The sequence below is a fragment of the Chiroxiphia lanceolata genome, chromosome 2, assembly GCF_009829145.1.
Source record: "Chiroxiphia lanceolata isolate bChiLan1 chromosome 2, bChiLan1.pri, whole genome shotgun sequence".
Lineage (NCBI taxonomy): Eukaryota > Metazoa > Chordata > Aves > Passeriformes > Pipridae > Chiroxiphia > Chiroxiphia lanceolata.
The window spans coordinates 30402508-30419181 of NC_045638.1; the positions used below are offsets into that span (position 1 = coordinate 30402508).

Consider the following 16674-nt stretch of genomic DNA (forward strand, 5'->3'; position numbering starts at 1 on the left):
CCCAAGCACAGTCCTTTGATAGATTCTCAGTGAATTTCTGTGTGCATAGTTAGAGACACAGAATGAGAACTTCTGGTTTTCAGAGTAGCAGCACATTCTAGAACTTCCAGTTCTCAAAAAATCTGAAATATTTTCAGTTTCCTGACCATTACAAGAGATTAAGTTTTAAAAAAAAAAAAACAAAAAAAAAAAACAGACATCACAGAATTATTCAACAAATGTCTAAAAAGCAATTTGTTGAACACATGTGGTACCAACGGTTTAGCTGAAACACATTTAGTGTTGTGAGTTTTAAATATACCTGCTATGTCATGTATTTCCCCAACTCCTTAAAGAAACAAGGATAAGGCCTTTTGCTCAGAAGGGGACCTCAAGGCTTGCACAGTGCAGGCTTTCCTGCAGCAATGAGGAAGTCAGACAATCATGGAGAAGTAACAAGAAGTAAAACAGAAAGACTAGGAAAATTCTGATGATAGAAACAGATTTTTAATTTATCAACTGCAGTTTCAGTTTTTAAAAATGGACCTCATAGCTGCTTCTTCATATAACATTCATGTGGACCATGACTATTTAATTGTGTACCACCATCACCATAACATTTACTTCTCTTATCTAATGAAGGCTAACACAACAAATTGGGTCACTGTCAAAAATCCAGAACAGAAATAAAGTTGCACAGAGTTTTTCTTTTAATGTGTAATTTAAGGAAGGGATGACTATTTTTTACATCTCAAAGAAAACATCTAGTTTGTAATATAAAGACTTTGTGCAAGAACCATCACAATTCAGAATTACCTTCTCAGTATTATTTTAATAGGCGCTTCTTAACTCCCCTTTGCTGCAGAATTGTTCGAAGTTAATGGCAATAAATACACTTCAGAACAAGATACTTTTTTCCTGAATGGCATTTGATAGCGCACTTTTTTCCAGAATCTTGAATTTGCTGAACATGATTTTTCTGAGAAGTCACCTTTCCATTGGATAGCTCCATGTTTTTGCTTAATGTATCTGATTGATTCTGGCAGGCTTGTGTAGTCCTGTATTTCATCCATTTCTATAAGAATCACTTGAATCCCATCGCGGATGAGTGCATTATACATAGCTAGCTGTTGTTCAGAGGTGTCTTCTAGCAGGCAGCAACTAGATGTTTCTGATCCCAAAATAATCATCAGACTTCTGCTTTGCTTAAGGGTTTCATCAGCCACACTGACTACAGCTGTAAGTAATAAAGGAATGATCAAAGTTTCCACAGAAACTTTACAACTGATGTAATATACTTCTTAGTTTTAAAATTACACATATGTGAAGCTCAGAGGACTGGTAGGTTTAAGATCTTCACGCTGTCATTCATGATTCATGATCCACTGTATGACATAGCTGACAAAAATTAGTTTTCTTCAGCCCCCAGTAGGAGATATCATTCAAAAAACCTCAACAATATTATTAATACTGTTGAATCCTAATTTGTTCATCAATAAAAAGAAAGTGCAGAACCTCATAACATTGGAACAAAATTTTCAGTAAGGAAAAAAAAAAGAAATAAATTGTCTATTGGACAAATTATCCATTAAAAATAAGCAAATACAGCTTTCTTTTCAAAAGATGTAGGTTTTAATTGCATAAATAAACTTCGAACCTGAGAACAATGTCCCAAAAGACAACTTTAACTCTACTAATTAAAGCATACCTTCTCCAGGTAAATCATCTCTTCCAAATATGAAGAGATTATATCCACATTGTTTTTCTAAAACATCTGGGAGTATTCTACGAACAAAGGTCTCCAGACAATAGAAACTTTTGCCTTCACTGCTTTTTGCATACAGGACATATGCATCGTAAGTTTTCCCATCTAAAAAGAACCACAAACATTTCTATTAAAAAACTAAAACTGAAATGCCTTTATTGCAAAGTTCCATTTTGGTGTGTTTAAAAACAATAATGGGGGGCTGATTTCACCTATCTGACAGAATAACTTCAAATTACTAAAATGCTCTACAAATCAGAAGAAAGATGATCAGAATCCGACTTCCTTTCCCATCATGGGAAGGGAGGAGACAGAAGGGGAGCTGGATGCCAGTCTTGGGGCCTGCAGGAAGGAGCTCCCAACCCCAGAGGTGTCAGGACATTAAAAAGTGCCCTCTTACAGGACCTTCTTCACCATGTCTCCTAAAGCAATTTCAACAGCACTTATCTCCACTTCTGACTAACCATGAGAGGATGGAAAAATGACAATTTTTTTTGTAATAATTCTGTGGGGAAAAGGCACCTAGAAGAAAAGGTGAGAAGGCAGCTGAAGTCTTGAGAGTTAAAACTGCATAGTGAGCAGGACTGAAGTAAACAAACCAAAATCAGATTTAACTCATCAAGTTACTTTTTTTTTTTTTAAATTAGAACTCCATTTAAGTGTTCCAGAAAAACTGAACTTTTGACCAGAAGCTGAAATTACTTTTCTGTGAAAACATTTAGGACAGCCATGAGTAAACATTAACTACATCAATGTATGTAATCCATTCACTTTCAAGCTATGGGGAACTCGAGATAGACTAATTCTGAGCACTGATACAAAAAATACCTATGATGTTGTGCTTATTTCAAATTTTCCATACCTTAGTGTATTTGTCTACAGTACAGCAAACAAAAACATAGAAGAAGAATCACAGAACTAGAAGAACACAGAACTAGTAGCAAATTTTCTCTTTGGCATGTAAACATCATAACTTACAGGATTTAGAAGGAAAGTGTGGGTAAAAGGGAGAAATTGCAAAACAAAACAAAAAAAAAACCAACAAAATTAATCTCTGAGAAACTACTCTGATTTTCAAAGTAGATATTTAATGCACATCTTTAAACAGTTAGTTTACAGGATGTAGCTCTGCTGACACCTATTGTTCATCATCAGAGTGACCATATAGCTACATGTAAAGAAACTACAGAAAAGCAAAAAAAAAAACATGCTAATTTGGGAATGGCATATAATTCTTTTTGGCCTATCTCACCATGACTGTCTCCAATATTACAGCTTTTATTACCTCAAGCATTATATATTTTACCCATATGACTGAAAAAATACCCCCAAAAATGTCTTTGTGTGTATCTGAAAATTCCTCATGAAAGGTCCACATACATTCCACAAAATAATCCCATTTTTGCTCAGAAGCAATGGCAACTGAAAAAAATCAATAGGGTAATTACACTCACATACCTGGTCACGTTCACATACCTTCCTTACTTGTAAGGGCACAGACAGAATTACGGTACCAAAGCACCAAATCAATCTTGAAAGTCTTGTAGATTATTAAAATAATAAATGTTAAAATTAACAAAGAGACAAGCCCTCCAGTCAGCCATCTTTGTATGTCAGGAACTGCACAAAAATATAAGAATATTGCTTTTTAAATGTTGAATTTGTCCAAACCTGATCTTTCACACAAATGCAATACAAATTTGAATATTATTAATTTATTTTATTCATATTTATTATTCATTGATATTATTCATATGATATTAATATTATTCACATTATTTTTCATTTCTATTTACCTGTTTTTTCAAATAATGATAAATACACTACTACAGTGACTCTTTCCCTATGCACAGCCACATGCATGTGTACTGCAAACTGTAATGCACCTGTCTTCTACTGAAATGATACACAAGAATTTGGTATCAAAGCACCTTCTGGGGAAGTAAAGACAATCACAGGCCTCAAAGACAACAAATATTTCTTACCTCTGTGCTTTAATATAATATAAGATGCAACCTGCCCAAAGGCATTCGAAGCTTGACAGACAAATGGTTGTTCATAATCTTCACTAGTCACTTCTGAAATTATTAGCTTCACAGAATGCATAGGGCGTCCATCGTTAGAAGTTTCTTCCCTGTCAAAAAGGTGACAAATAGAACCATAAACCACAGCCCTTTCTGGAATGGCTTCGTCTCTAACATCCGCAGCACAACAATGGTTATTTCCTTCTGCAAACATCAACCACACTTCACAACAGATGAGCAATTGCATTATGTGAAAGAAACCTGAACAGTCAGACAGTCATACTGACGTTTAGCATACGTGTTGGAAAACATCAAGACACCAAGACATTACCTCATCTGGAGCTGTGTTTCCCCAAAGGAATATAAGCTTTCTATAGTTTAAAGGACAAAAATATACCTTAGAAACCTAAGCAAACCATTGTTATAGACTTCCCTACCCCTGTAAGAGTAGATGGACAGAGAGATTCCACAATGGGATATGACACAGAAAGAGGCCCTGGAACAAGGCATCACCTTGTGGTCAGCAGCTCTGGGACAAAGAGGACATCAAAGGTGGTGACATGCAGCAGACACCACCAATTCACAGTGTGATTCCAGCTACAGGGACTGGAGTCTAAACAGTGCTTCACCTTATGGATCAGAACAGACTTGTAACAGCTGGTTGTGTCAGGTCGCACCATTAAGAGACCCAGATTATCCCCCATACATTGTACAAGGGCATAAAACCACTCATACTAACTTTCAGTTAGTTGTGTACCGTGATGTGTGACTGATGTGTGAACTAAACAAACTTTTAACCACCAGCAAAATGTGGGATACCACTACCTTGTTAATCGTAGACCTCAAATGTAAAATTAACTAACAAGTCCAATTTCTTTCCTGAAAACGTAGTCTAGTTATCATTTAAAATTTAAAATTAAAACATACCATAAAGGGCATATAAAGGACCATATGAATCACTTTTTAAGCAAAACGTTACACTACTTTTAACACTGTAACAGGAATGAATAAATCAACATCACTAATGCAAAAGACTAATGGTTGCAAAGATGACCATTTAAGCTCTAGGAAGTAAAAAAATAACATTGCTTTTACAATATCAATTCAGTAACCATGTGCCTCTGCAGTATGACCCAATTTTTTATGGCACTACAATTCTTTGTGACAGTATAATATATTACTTTCATGCAGTGTTTTCTCTTCGTGAGCACCCAAAAAATTCAGCCCTTTATTTCTCCCTTTGTTTTATGATGACTGCTTTTTTCTCACAACTATATTCTTACTTTGAAGATATCATTCTCATTCCTTCATCAGTTTCTTGGTCATAGATAGTGCTTGAGAATTTACAAAAATCACCACATTTTTTTATTCACAGAACCACCATGAGATAAGGGCTGATAAAAAACCTGCAATTTTTAGTTCCCAACCTCTAATATCTAAGAAAACTTCAGATTGCCTCTTGCTCCAATTTAAGTTGCTTTTCCAGTCAGGTATAATTTCTTCTCTCCTAACTAACTCCATTTAACCTGCTTTTCACCACCACCTTGTCTCTCTCTTGCCCTTCTCATGCTTTGCTCAGTCCAAGTCCTCCAAAAACCCAACTCATCACTGGAAATTTGTCTTCCTTTTCTCACCCATCTAAGCTTCAGTACAAATGCCTCCATTAGCTCTTCAGCTGATTTCTGTTATATTTCTCTAACTCAAGGCTCTTAAATCTGGAAATCTCAATTTCTCCTGTAAAGCACAGGTTTGTCCTCTTGTGACCTTTCACAGAGGCAGATATGAAGGGAAAGGAGAACACAGAAAAAAGAGACAGTCCGGAGATAATGTACCTGGACATGCCTGATCCAACCAAAAGAGGTCTCTGCCAGGTCAGAGCCTGCACTACTGTATTACAAGTATGAGACTGTAACAAAACACCTTTTTCCAAGTTTGGAAATTCAGACAGATTTTTTACAATGACCAAAAAAAGCACAATCTCATGTGAAGTCCTTGTGCCTCCTATGTTTCAAGTTTTTATTTCAAAGTAGGAAGTGAATTGGGGAAGGCAAGCATTAGAGTTTTTAAAAAGAATGCTATTTAAAGCAAGGGGAAAATGTTGATTAATATTTTAATGCCAAAGGGAGAAAGTTCCACTTTGGTTGCCAACACAGTATTTTCTGGTCTGAAAATATACTTACTCATAGGGACTTGCAAAAATTCTGCTCATATAAAATACATCAATATACACACCGTTGCCTGTCCAAAACACTTCATACCCATCAGCACCTGTTGTATTGCAATCCACTGTTACCTGTGAGCCTATAAAATTGTGTTACAAAATAAAGAGTTAATTTCCATAGCCTAATTAAAGTCTCTACAATTCTCTAATTGTATATCAGTGTGGGAATTGTTCACTGATTCCCACACAGACCAGCTAAGGATGGTACCAAACACTTTCAGAAAAGTTACTCTAGCAGAGGGTCTATATACTCAGTGATCTGCAGATCCAGAAAGAGAATGGTAGGATGGAAAAGGCTGAATCCAGGAAGATGTCTCCCCCTGAGGCATCACTTTGTCTGAAGATTTGAGATGGATCTGTTCTTAGAATCTCTTCCAGAGTCATGGAAAGCAACAGATGGGACAGGTAATCACTTGGGTTCCCTACAATTTTCTTGGCATCTGAGAAATTTCCCTAGGACTTTGTAAGCAACACACCTCATTTGTTTCCCTCTCACCCCTCAACATTCCTCCTTTGGGAGATCAACAAAGAGAAATTGAGCTGGTTACTGAACTAGTTTTTTGGGGTTTTTTCTAAAAGACAAAAGCAAGAAAACACATAATAGGGCACTCCTTGAGTATAAATTTTCACTATGATACAAATTCATACTTTCTCATAGAGAAAACTACTTACCAAGTTCCACTTCAATAGAGTTGTTTCTTGGGTAAGATATTTCTGGAGGCTTTTTTGGTTGGCTCACTAACCAAAAGAAAAAAAGTGCTTTTCAGAAAACCTTTAGGGCAGTTGCAGTCTGTTCTACAGACAAGGTTGTCAGCAATTTTATAACAAACATCACTCAGTACTTAAAGTATCATATCTCAGGTAGTCATTACTTCTGACTTGAAGCTAAGCTGTTCTTCACTCTGTCTCTTCCAAAATGTAATGCCTCAAATCTCCACACACTCATGGTGGACTGGCTATTCCATGCCACAAAAATTCTGTAGTATTGCATGCACAGGTGCTGAGAAGAGTATGGGCAAATATCTGCTGCTTTACAGTCTGGATAATCTGTCACCCACCATCCCACAGATACAAACTGGAGCCAAGAACTTGTAGACCACAGTTCACCTATTTTAGACTTCTACTATTCTAAGGGAGAAATTTAATTTTTATACTCCAGTGAAAGGCCTTAAATTTCTTCCCACAGCCTTATCTATAAGGAATTATAATACCAGTGACCCCTTTTAGATGTTTACAATTAAGACTACATATATGACACTCTCCAAGTGTACAGATTAACAAACATAAATCATAAAGCATCTCATTGAGTCCCCTAGCAAAGTACACATGATTGTCCCAAATATATGCTTCCCTTCCATTCTGAAAACGGGGTCTGCATTATTGTTTGAATTATATTTTAGTATAAACTTGCTCAGCTGGAGTCTTTAAAAACTACTGAGCTACCTTCAGTCACATACGGCAAAGGAGTGATATGATTTTATTTCTACTCAATTGTAGAAGCCAAAATTCCACTAAGAGAGAAGTTCTAGGACCAGCTTTTAAGTCCAGAATGATCATTTCATTTGATCCAACCTTATGTTCCTCAGATTTTGTTTATTCATATCACACAGATATATAAATATGATACATATTCCCACCATATGTTCACACACACATACATACATACGTATGCGTATATACGCGCACAGACAAAACAGGCAAGCAAAAAAAGAGACCATTAAATGGTAATAAAATATATTAGTAAACCTTAAAATGTTTTTCATCAGCTGAAATATAAAAACAGTATTTGTATTGCTTACCTTGGTATAGCACAGTCTTTTCAGTGATCCATTACCAATCTCATGATGCTGTGCTAGCAAAGGATTTCGTATTTTACACCTACACCATCTTTCATATTTTTTTGTTGTGCTGGTGACTCCTAACATAAATCAGGATTTACTGAACTACACATACAATATCAGAGATGAGAAGTTCTTGTGCTGAGCAGCTTAAAACCAAAAGCAAAAGAGACAAAGGTTTGAAGGAAACAGTACACAGAGAGTAAAGACTCTGCCATTATTTGGGCTGGTTTAGTTCATTGCTCTTGCATTAAGAGAATAATGTAAAAGACAAAGAAGTAAGACGGGCAGGATAGAGGCTACAGTAGAAAACATTGCACCACCAAGCCTTACAGGGCATCTGTTTAGGGACCTTGCCAGCTGGTCTGGGCAGCAGAGCTTTGATATACTGCAACTTTGAACAGGAGAATGAATCTTCAACATGGTATCAACAACAGACAAAGTATAAATACCCTCAGTCAGCATTTATTTCCCTCACATTTAGGTGAAAACCAGTAGCCCTAAGCATGTCTATCCACAGATTAGGTTTTTCTGCTTTAGTCTATGAACACAAACACAGTGAAATTATTTACTTACCTTCTACAATCAGACTGACATCTCGTGAAACGTTGTATTGTTTTCCATTGTAGTTACATGTTGTTTCACATGTATAGTTTCCTTGATCATGTACAGTCACATTGAAAATTATAAGATCACTGTTTGAGAAGGCAAATCTTTTCCCTTTCAGCAGCTGGCAGTCCTAAAAATGTATAGAGAACTCTGTTAATTCATATCACTGTATATTTCCATGGTTTGTCTCTCTTTAATACAATCTGAAGTTTCAGTGGACCACAGCATTGGGATGGATGCCTTGCAGAGGCTGAGGAAGGGCAAGGGCAGTGGAATAAAAAGCACTGGCTGCTTCATTTCAGCTGAGTTTTTAATTCAAAGATACCCCAGTTCATTTCCTTTGGAAAACAACTTTCAATATTAGAGAAATAAGAAAGTAAAATGCAAGTGTCAGGATTTGTAGAAGTATTCATCCATTAAGAATCACTCAATAATTACACTTAATTTTTTAAGGAACCTAAATACTACTGGTACCATTTGGACTGGATGGGCCTGAGGCAGGAATTCCGCAGAAGGCACTACATTCTTGTAACAGAAAGAGCCTTTAAATGAATGTGAACCACATGAAATATAACAATTTAATAGAACAATATTGAGCACATAACGGATATCTCACACTAAATCTGTTTCCAATAAACTTACGAGTGTGTTTCGCTGGCAGGTAATCAGATGCCCCCTGGTGGATACGTGGCTCAACGGCGCTCCTACATCTAAGCTGAATTTCTACCCCCTTAATCAAAAAAACCGATGCACCTTTAAAGATAAAAAGTCTTAATCCTCTTGCAGTTTTTTTTTTAAATAATTTTATCTCCATTTTACAATAAATCTTTAGTTTTTCTGCTCTAATTTTCGAAGATCAGTGATTTTTATTTTAAATAACGGACAGCTATGAGGCAGTAAAAATCACCACATTCTCACCTTATACCAACGAACAGGCTGAATATCCTTCTCATTCCTGAAAAAATCCAAGTGTGGACACACAACCTTTGCAGATGATGATGTGAATATCACCTCCTCTACAGCAAATTTTTCATTTAAGCATAAACCATCAATCTTCTCAAAAACTGTTACTTTTGTACACATTTTCTTCCAGCTTGTCAAATTCCTGCAATTAATAGAACATAATTAAATTAACCTATTTGGCACATTTTGCAACTCAAAAATATACGGCATTCTTTTTGGAGAAGAAAGAGAAGACAAGAAGTCTAGAGTTTCTTTAATAGATTTACTTTTGTCTATAAGGAAGGAGAACCCAAAACTAGACTTAAATTCCCCAGTCTAAGTTAGTATTTGTGAATGCACTATCTCTTCTTTATTAGTATTTCTCTTACTCTCAAAATTTGACTTGCTTTCTAAAAGTTACTCACTTTGAAACTCATTTCTGTAAAAATGTAATTTTTTTTTTAATTTTCACCTTATGACACATTCATAGTCTCCAGAATCTTCTAACATTGCAGGGAGAAACCAAATTAAATTCTTCTGCTGATGCACTCTAGACAGTTTGTCTCTAGGCACAGCTGTCTGGTTACCAACTTTATACCACGTTAAGTTGTAGCTTCCACTTTTCAAGCTCTTTTCCGGTGAACAGTTAACAGCAAGAGGCTGCCTGTCAGGCACAAGAATTTGCCCCATCATTGCATCGTAGGTTTCACATTTCTCTAAAAGAAAGAGATAAATATTAAAGAAAAACTCAAACACCCTACAAGAATATACTGAACTTATTTCCTGATTACATTTATAAAGTTAATTGGAGTTTTCACCTCCATTCTCAAGTCAACTACTAAAATACAATTTTAATTCCTTATCTTTATAGCTGAGAGTACTACCCAGTGGTATATACAGATACAGTTGTGCCACTGAAATGAAATACTGTTTTTTGAATGCAAAATTTACACTCAGTAGTATGTCTTCATTTGCAGCAGACTTGCATGTTTAGCTTCAGATGCAAACTACTAAAGTACATGTTTTTCCCCAGTCTGTTTCATGTGCATATGCACAAACACGCACATGCACACAAATTTCACATTTAAGGTCTTTATTTTTAACTTCACTTAACTGTAGTCAAAGTAATTCTTCAAAACAGACTATGCTTTTGATAGCCAAATGTCCTAAGAGGACAATGAAGTTAAACATCGTGTTGCACAAACATTAGGTTTACAATGGAAATTTCAACTCACCCTTCATTTTATGAATTACTGCAATCACCAATGAGCTATTTTCTTCTAACACAAACAGACTCATACAGGAAAAGAGCAATACCATGAGTTCGGCTTAGGGTTTTTTGGAGTTTCTTTTTGCAATATGACAAAAAGGGACCAACTCTGGATACCATGGTCCCTTTCCTGAGTCTGTATTATGTTTACTTAAATTTCCTTGCTTTGTTAGAATATAAGAACTGCCACAGAGTCATGCAGGCGTCTGTCTAGCCCAAAATCCTGGCACTGATAACAACCAGTGCCAAATGTGCAAGAGTGGAGAATACAACAAATACAGTAATACTTTGCTTTCAGTCCCTTTCTTTCCTCTTATGTTCTGCATTAAAAACCATTCATTGGCTTTTATAATTTCTCTGGGTATCATGCGTTTCTTGTTATGATGAATGGTAATTTTTCTCACATCTGCCTAGTCTATGGTATTTACAATTTTATAGATCTTCATCCCATCTTGCCTCAGTTGTTTCTTTACCTCAGAGTTTCTTTTCTTTACCTCCTTCACTTAGTGACTTCTCATATGAAAACCATCCCATATCAGATGACACTGTCACTCATCTCTCTACCTTTTTTGAAATGATCTTTCTGAGATGGAATAACCAGAAATGAAGGGTTCAACAGGTACACATTTACCATGGGGTAAACAGAGTAGCATAATGAAGCTTTCTGCTTTCTACTCTGCTGCTTTCCAAAAATTCTGCTTTTCTGCTCACCACTGATGACAGAGTTAATGATTCCAAAGAGCATCCAGAGACATCAAAGTAGCATTTTCCCAGGTGGTTATCAATTAACTTTATGCTCACATCACACACATACAGTACACATGCTTCTGCTATAGGTGCATGACCCTTCCATGCCTCTTCACATCCAACTTGATTTTACTTACCGACATTCTATCACTAAAATATTTGACATCCAGACACCCTCTTCACAGTGAACATCAGTTTTAACCATCATAGGATAATTCTGCGTCATCCACAGTTTGCATCACCTCACCATAAATCTTTTCCAAATTACTTATCCAAACCTTGAATTCCTCAGGTATCTGTATTGAATGCCCCACAATAACTGTGATGGTTATGAAATGCCGTGGCCACAAGAACTGATAACACTTTTCTGCCACTAAATGCTAATAATGTGGAATAGTGTAATAGGCCCCAGCACATGCCAGAGACCATTCAGCTGGAAAGCAGATCTCCAGAGAACATTTGGGTCTTGCTGGACCACAAACTGATCATGAGCCACCAATACTCCCTCTCATGGCAAAAAAAGGCTAACACTGTCCTGGGGTGCATTAGGACCTCCTAGATTTGAACTAACTGGAGAGAGTCCAGAACATAGCCACAAAAGTGATTAAGGGAAAGGAGCATCTCTCACTTGAGGAGAATGAAAGTACAGGGACTCTTCAGCCTAGAGAAGAGAAGGCTTGAAGAGTGTTAGCCACCAGCTTGTAACAAATGTTACAAGCCTTTCCCAAATCTTCATTCGGGAAGCCTAGCCATGATGAAATGGATCTTATCAATGTGTGTAAATACCTGATGGGAGGGAACGAAGAACAACGAGACAGACTTTGCCAGCACTGCCCGCTGAGAGGACAAGAGGTAATGAGCACAAATTGAAACACAAAACATTCAATCTGAACACAAGAAAAGCCTTTTTTTATTGTAAGGGTTATCAAACACTGGAACAAGTTGCCCAAAGAGGTCATAGAGTCTCCATTTGCAGAGATATTCAAAATCTAGCTGGACACAGTACCGGGCAACCTGCTCTAGCTGACCTTGGGGTATGTCAGTGAGGTTGGACTACATGATCTCAAGAGTTCCTTTCCAACCTAAATGATTCTGTGATAAGATACTATATGAAATAACACAAATGTTTTAGAGGTCTCCACTCTTAGAACTGTTTAAAAGAACTCACTGGCATGCATGTAGATTTTACTTATACAGCCATTTTCACAGAAAGTTTATTACTTGAGTGAAAAAAAATAAGTTTCAGAACAAAACCTTCCATAGCCAATAAACTTACTTGCAATAATTAAAGACAGAAATGCTGTTGCAATATTACATGAAAACAGTGTTTTTGCTGTCATGTTTCCCTACAGAAATGGAAAGAAAACTTTCAATTAGTGGCTTCCAATATAAACTTCCACAATTTAAAATCAAATTTAATACAGTTAATACAGGAATTACACAGTTAATTCAGGACACATGAAATACAGGAATTGTCTTTGACTTGTATCGAGCCTCTTACCTGCTTGTTTTACCTGACATCTCCTAATTATTACACGAGAAGAAAAAAAGTGAGTAAATATTTCCTATTCAGCTTGTTAAGCACTCAGGTTTTTTTAACATCTCTAGCACACGCCTTCCCACTTCTTGCTTTCCCAAGCTACAGTGTTAGATTCTCTAACTGTCCCTGAGATGGAATCTGATTTCATAATTCTAAATACCTTTGCCACCCACTTCTGTACTGCCTCCAGTTACGCTACAGCCTGTCTGAAATGGGGAGGAGAGGACAGAACTTGCATACAGTCTTCAAAACATAGATGCACTATGGATTTATAAGCTAAAACAATTATTGTGGTTTTTTTGATTTTTCTTAATAATTTCTAACCACTTCTTTGTTCTTTGAGGACTACTGACTATTGACCTGATATTTCCATGGGCCTATGAAGTAAAATTCCAAGACCTCGTCACTGAGTGCTAAGAATCAGATAAACCCAGTCAGCTGCTGAGCATGTGATGTTAGGATTTTGGCCATATGTTTTCATTTTAAATTTTCTTTATATTTACCTAAAAAAAATTTCTTATGCTATTATTACCCAGTCATTCACTATCGTGACATCTTTCTGCCACTCTTTGCAATTTACACCTTCATGTTCTAGCATGAATAGCTTTGTATTGTTGGCAAATTCTGCCATTGCAACAGTTTCCTTCTGTCTGGATCATTAAAAATACATGCTGAGCAGAAGATGTGTTTGGGACTCCAGTGGTGATCTTCCTTCACTGGAAAATCTAAGCATTTATGTTTTACCTGCTTATTGATACATTTGAGAATGATTATCAGGACTCTTTAGTAGTCTTCTGATCCATACTGTGATTGGAGAAGGATCTGTTAGTTGCATGCCTGTGTCAAGCTGTTCCTTAACTTGATCTGCCTTACTGCTTTTTTTCTATTCAGCCTACCACAGTGTTTCACAGCACTGTGAGAGGACAAATGCAACTGTTCAAACTAAAGGATGAGCAGGAGAACCCCATCCTGTTGTGAAGCGTCTTTAGCTGATCACCATTTTCTACAATAGTAAAAGATGACACTTCCAGCTGTTGTGTCTTACTTCACCAAGCTGACTCAGAAGTGTGCCATACATTGAGTCATCCACACTGCTTCTTGCAGTGCCTTCTTGCTTTCTTCTGTCTTTCCTTCCTCTTTCCTCCTCCCTCATTGCAAATTTCCACTCAGATTACCAGGCATGTCTTTTCTTGCCTAGCTGTTAAAAGGAATGAGTCCCACAAGAAAGCTGAGTATAGAAATACATGAAACATTAAAATCACTGAAGGCAGGTTATGTATGTTTGTACAAAGCCTACAACTTTCTTCACTAATTGTGACAGACAGTAAGTCTAAAAAATCTACAGTTTTTATTTTTGAAAAGATGAAAATATTATAATGGAAATAATTTAAAGATGACCAGGTAATTCTTTTATGACTTCTCTGAAACACTGTTTTTTCATAAATTCTGTTCTATTACCTTACCCTAGTGTTCTGTCTCACATGAGCTCTCTGAAGCGGCTTTTTGCCCTAGCAGTAGATTCAACAGATGCAGCAGTAGTATTTTGCCACATTTGGAAAGAAAGTTCCAGCATCCTGCTTCTCTATAATTTCTATGTTCTTTCTAGCTGTTTAAATTTATATAACTTGCCCTTTTCTCAACATGGAGGACTTGCAAATATATATAGCCTTGTTTAAAACCATGCACACAAACTGCTTTAAGAAGACTCCTCCTTGTCTCCTATTTTTCACAGTGAGAAACTTCCCTTTCTGTGGAAGGTAGACACAACAGCAAAATTAGGCTCTGGTCTGTCCATGCATTCACATAATTAATGATGAAAATAACAAACGTATGACTGCAGAGTCAAGTGTAAATGTTTTTCCTACCACATTCCGCCATGATAAACAGGTAATTTTTTCCCTTTTTCCAGTCATTTTGTCCACATCTTGAGCTTGCAACCAGCCTGTAGAGTTTGCCCACTCATGACAAAATTCAGCTAGTGTTATCTTTGCCCAAATTTTCTGGAGGGGAAAAAAAATCCCAGGTATTTGGAGCCATGTCCATAACATTTCACCCTGAAAGGAAATATTTTTATCAGTTTAAGTTAAAAAAACCCCAAAACATACCATAACCAACCAACCAAAAGAGGTTTTTGATGATACATGCACCTGAATTATAATTACAATATCCATGAAAACACATAGTAAGGTAAAATTCTCATTAAAATCTGTCATTAAATTGGCATAGCCATCTTTTCCTCTGCTCTCTAGTCCTTTCAAAGTTGATCTACTCAATTAAGAAAAAAAAAAAGTCTCCTCAGAACTTCAAAGGACCATGGATTTCATTGTTTTTGGCAAACTTGTGGCAGTATTTCTTTGAATATCTTATTCAAAAGCACAGACATTAAAACATACAACAGTCCTGTGTTGTATGAGAGAACGTGTATTGAGAGAACTAACAGCAAGTCAGAGTATCACACTATTTCTGCTACATAAGCCCGTGAACATTTAAAATTATAAAAAAACCCCACTATATATTCATATTACCTTAAACGCTTCTATTAACTGCAAAGTATACTATGCCTCTTCAAGAGAGTTTAATCAAATGTCTCACTTTTGATCTAGAGAAAACGATTACAAATATTTCGTTGGACTTACCTAGCCGGTGCAGAAGACCTGGGTTAGCCTCCCCCCCCACCTCACTCCGGGATGGAGTTACAACACTGCGACTGTCACGGTAGCCGGTTTTCAGTGAAACGCTGGCATCCCTCAGCAGGTACGGCAGGAAATCATTCTTCAATACCCTTCGTTTAAATTCTGACGTATTCCTGGAAACGCTGGAAGGGGCTGTAGCTTCTGGACGGTGCGGGAGCCGCCGGTCCCGGCAGGGTGCGGGACGCCGGTGGGCTCGCAGGACGCCCGCCACAGTCAGGGGCCGAGCTCCAGCTGCGGAGAACAGGCTCTTTCACGCTTTCTGTCAGGAAGCGAGCCAGGAAAGCGCTGACCTTTTACAACAGGTTTCACTCCCACTCCTAAACTGTCCCCAGCCCTCAGTTCGCCCAGATGGCACCATCTGGGTCTGAGCCACCTCCCAGCCACAAAAGCGGGTCGTCAGAGCAAAGCAGGAACACCGGCGCAGCTCTACGAATCTCCTGCTCGGATTATCCCAGGCTGGCTGACGCCATCCCAGGCTGCTACACGGCTGACGGAGACAAGCCTCAGCCACCCTCCCCAGCCCTCCGCTGCAGCGGGCTGGGCTCAGCCTCCGCCCCAGGAAATCCTCCAAGTAAAGATTGCGAGATTTGACGTGACTGGCTGTTTGGTTGGTTGGTTTGGTTTTTTGTTGGTTTGGGGTTTTTTGTGGTTTTTTGGGGGGTAGGACGGACAGCTGCAAACCTCCCTAGTCGAAGACACCGTACTCCTGGAAGACAAAGAGCCCCTCGAGACTATGGAGGCTCTTGGTGGGAGCATCTCAAGGACATCAGCTGATTTATTTGCTTATTCAATAGCCTGTTTTGGCAGCTTGGTCTGAGTTACCCAGACTGCCACCTGTCACTGAGATGTTTGGCTCTGAAGCTTGAACTTACAGGTTTAGTCTCATTTAGCCCCTGAGTTATTACCTACAAACTTGAGAGCTACTAAGTAGTCCTGACATTTTATAGAGGTTACTTAACTTGTGGCTGTTCTGGGAACAGTATATTGGCCAGGTTCTGCTGTTTCTTATTCCTCTTGTTTCACTTGCACACCACAGCTAGAGCCAG

At 37.7% G+C, this 16674-nt stretch overlaps 1 protein-coding gene across 1 annotated transcript; it reads right to left on the reverse strand.

The window, feature by feature from the left end:
- Positions 1-332: 332 nt before the first annotated feature.
- Positions 333-16120, reverse strand: LOC116782570 (interleukin-1 receptor-like 2). Its single transcript, XM_032679348.1, has 11 exons — positions 15572-16120; positions 14801-14989; positions 9851-10094; positions 9355-9541; positions 8404-8566; positions 6662-6727; positions 5949-6069; positions 3730-3878; positions 3221-3364; positions 1688-1849; positions 333-1216 (listed from the first exon to the last, which is right to left on the reverse strand). The coding sequence occupies exons 2-11, from the start codon at positions 14811-14813 to the stop codon at positions 825-827; spliced, it is 1641 nt and encodes a 546-aa protein (XP_032535239.1). The 5' UTR covers positions 14814-14989; positions 15572-16120; the 3' UTR covers positions 333-824.
- Between the last annotated feature and the right edge of the window lie 554 nt (positions 16121-16674).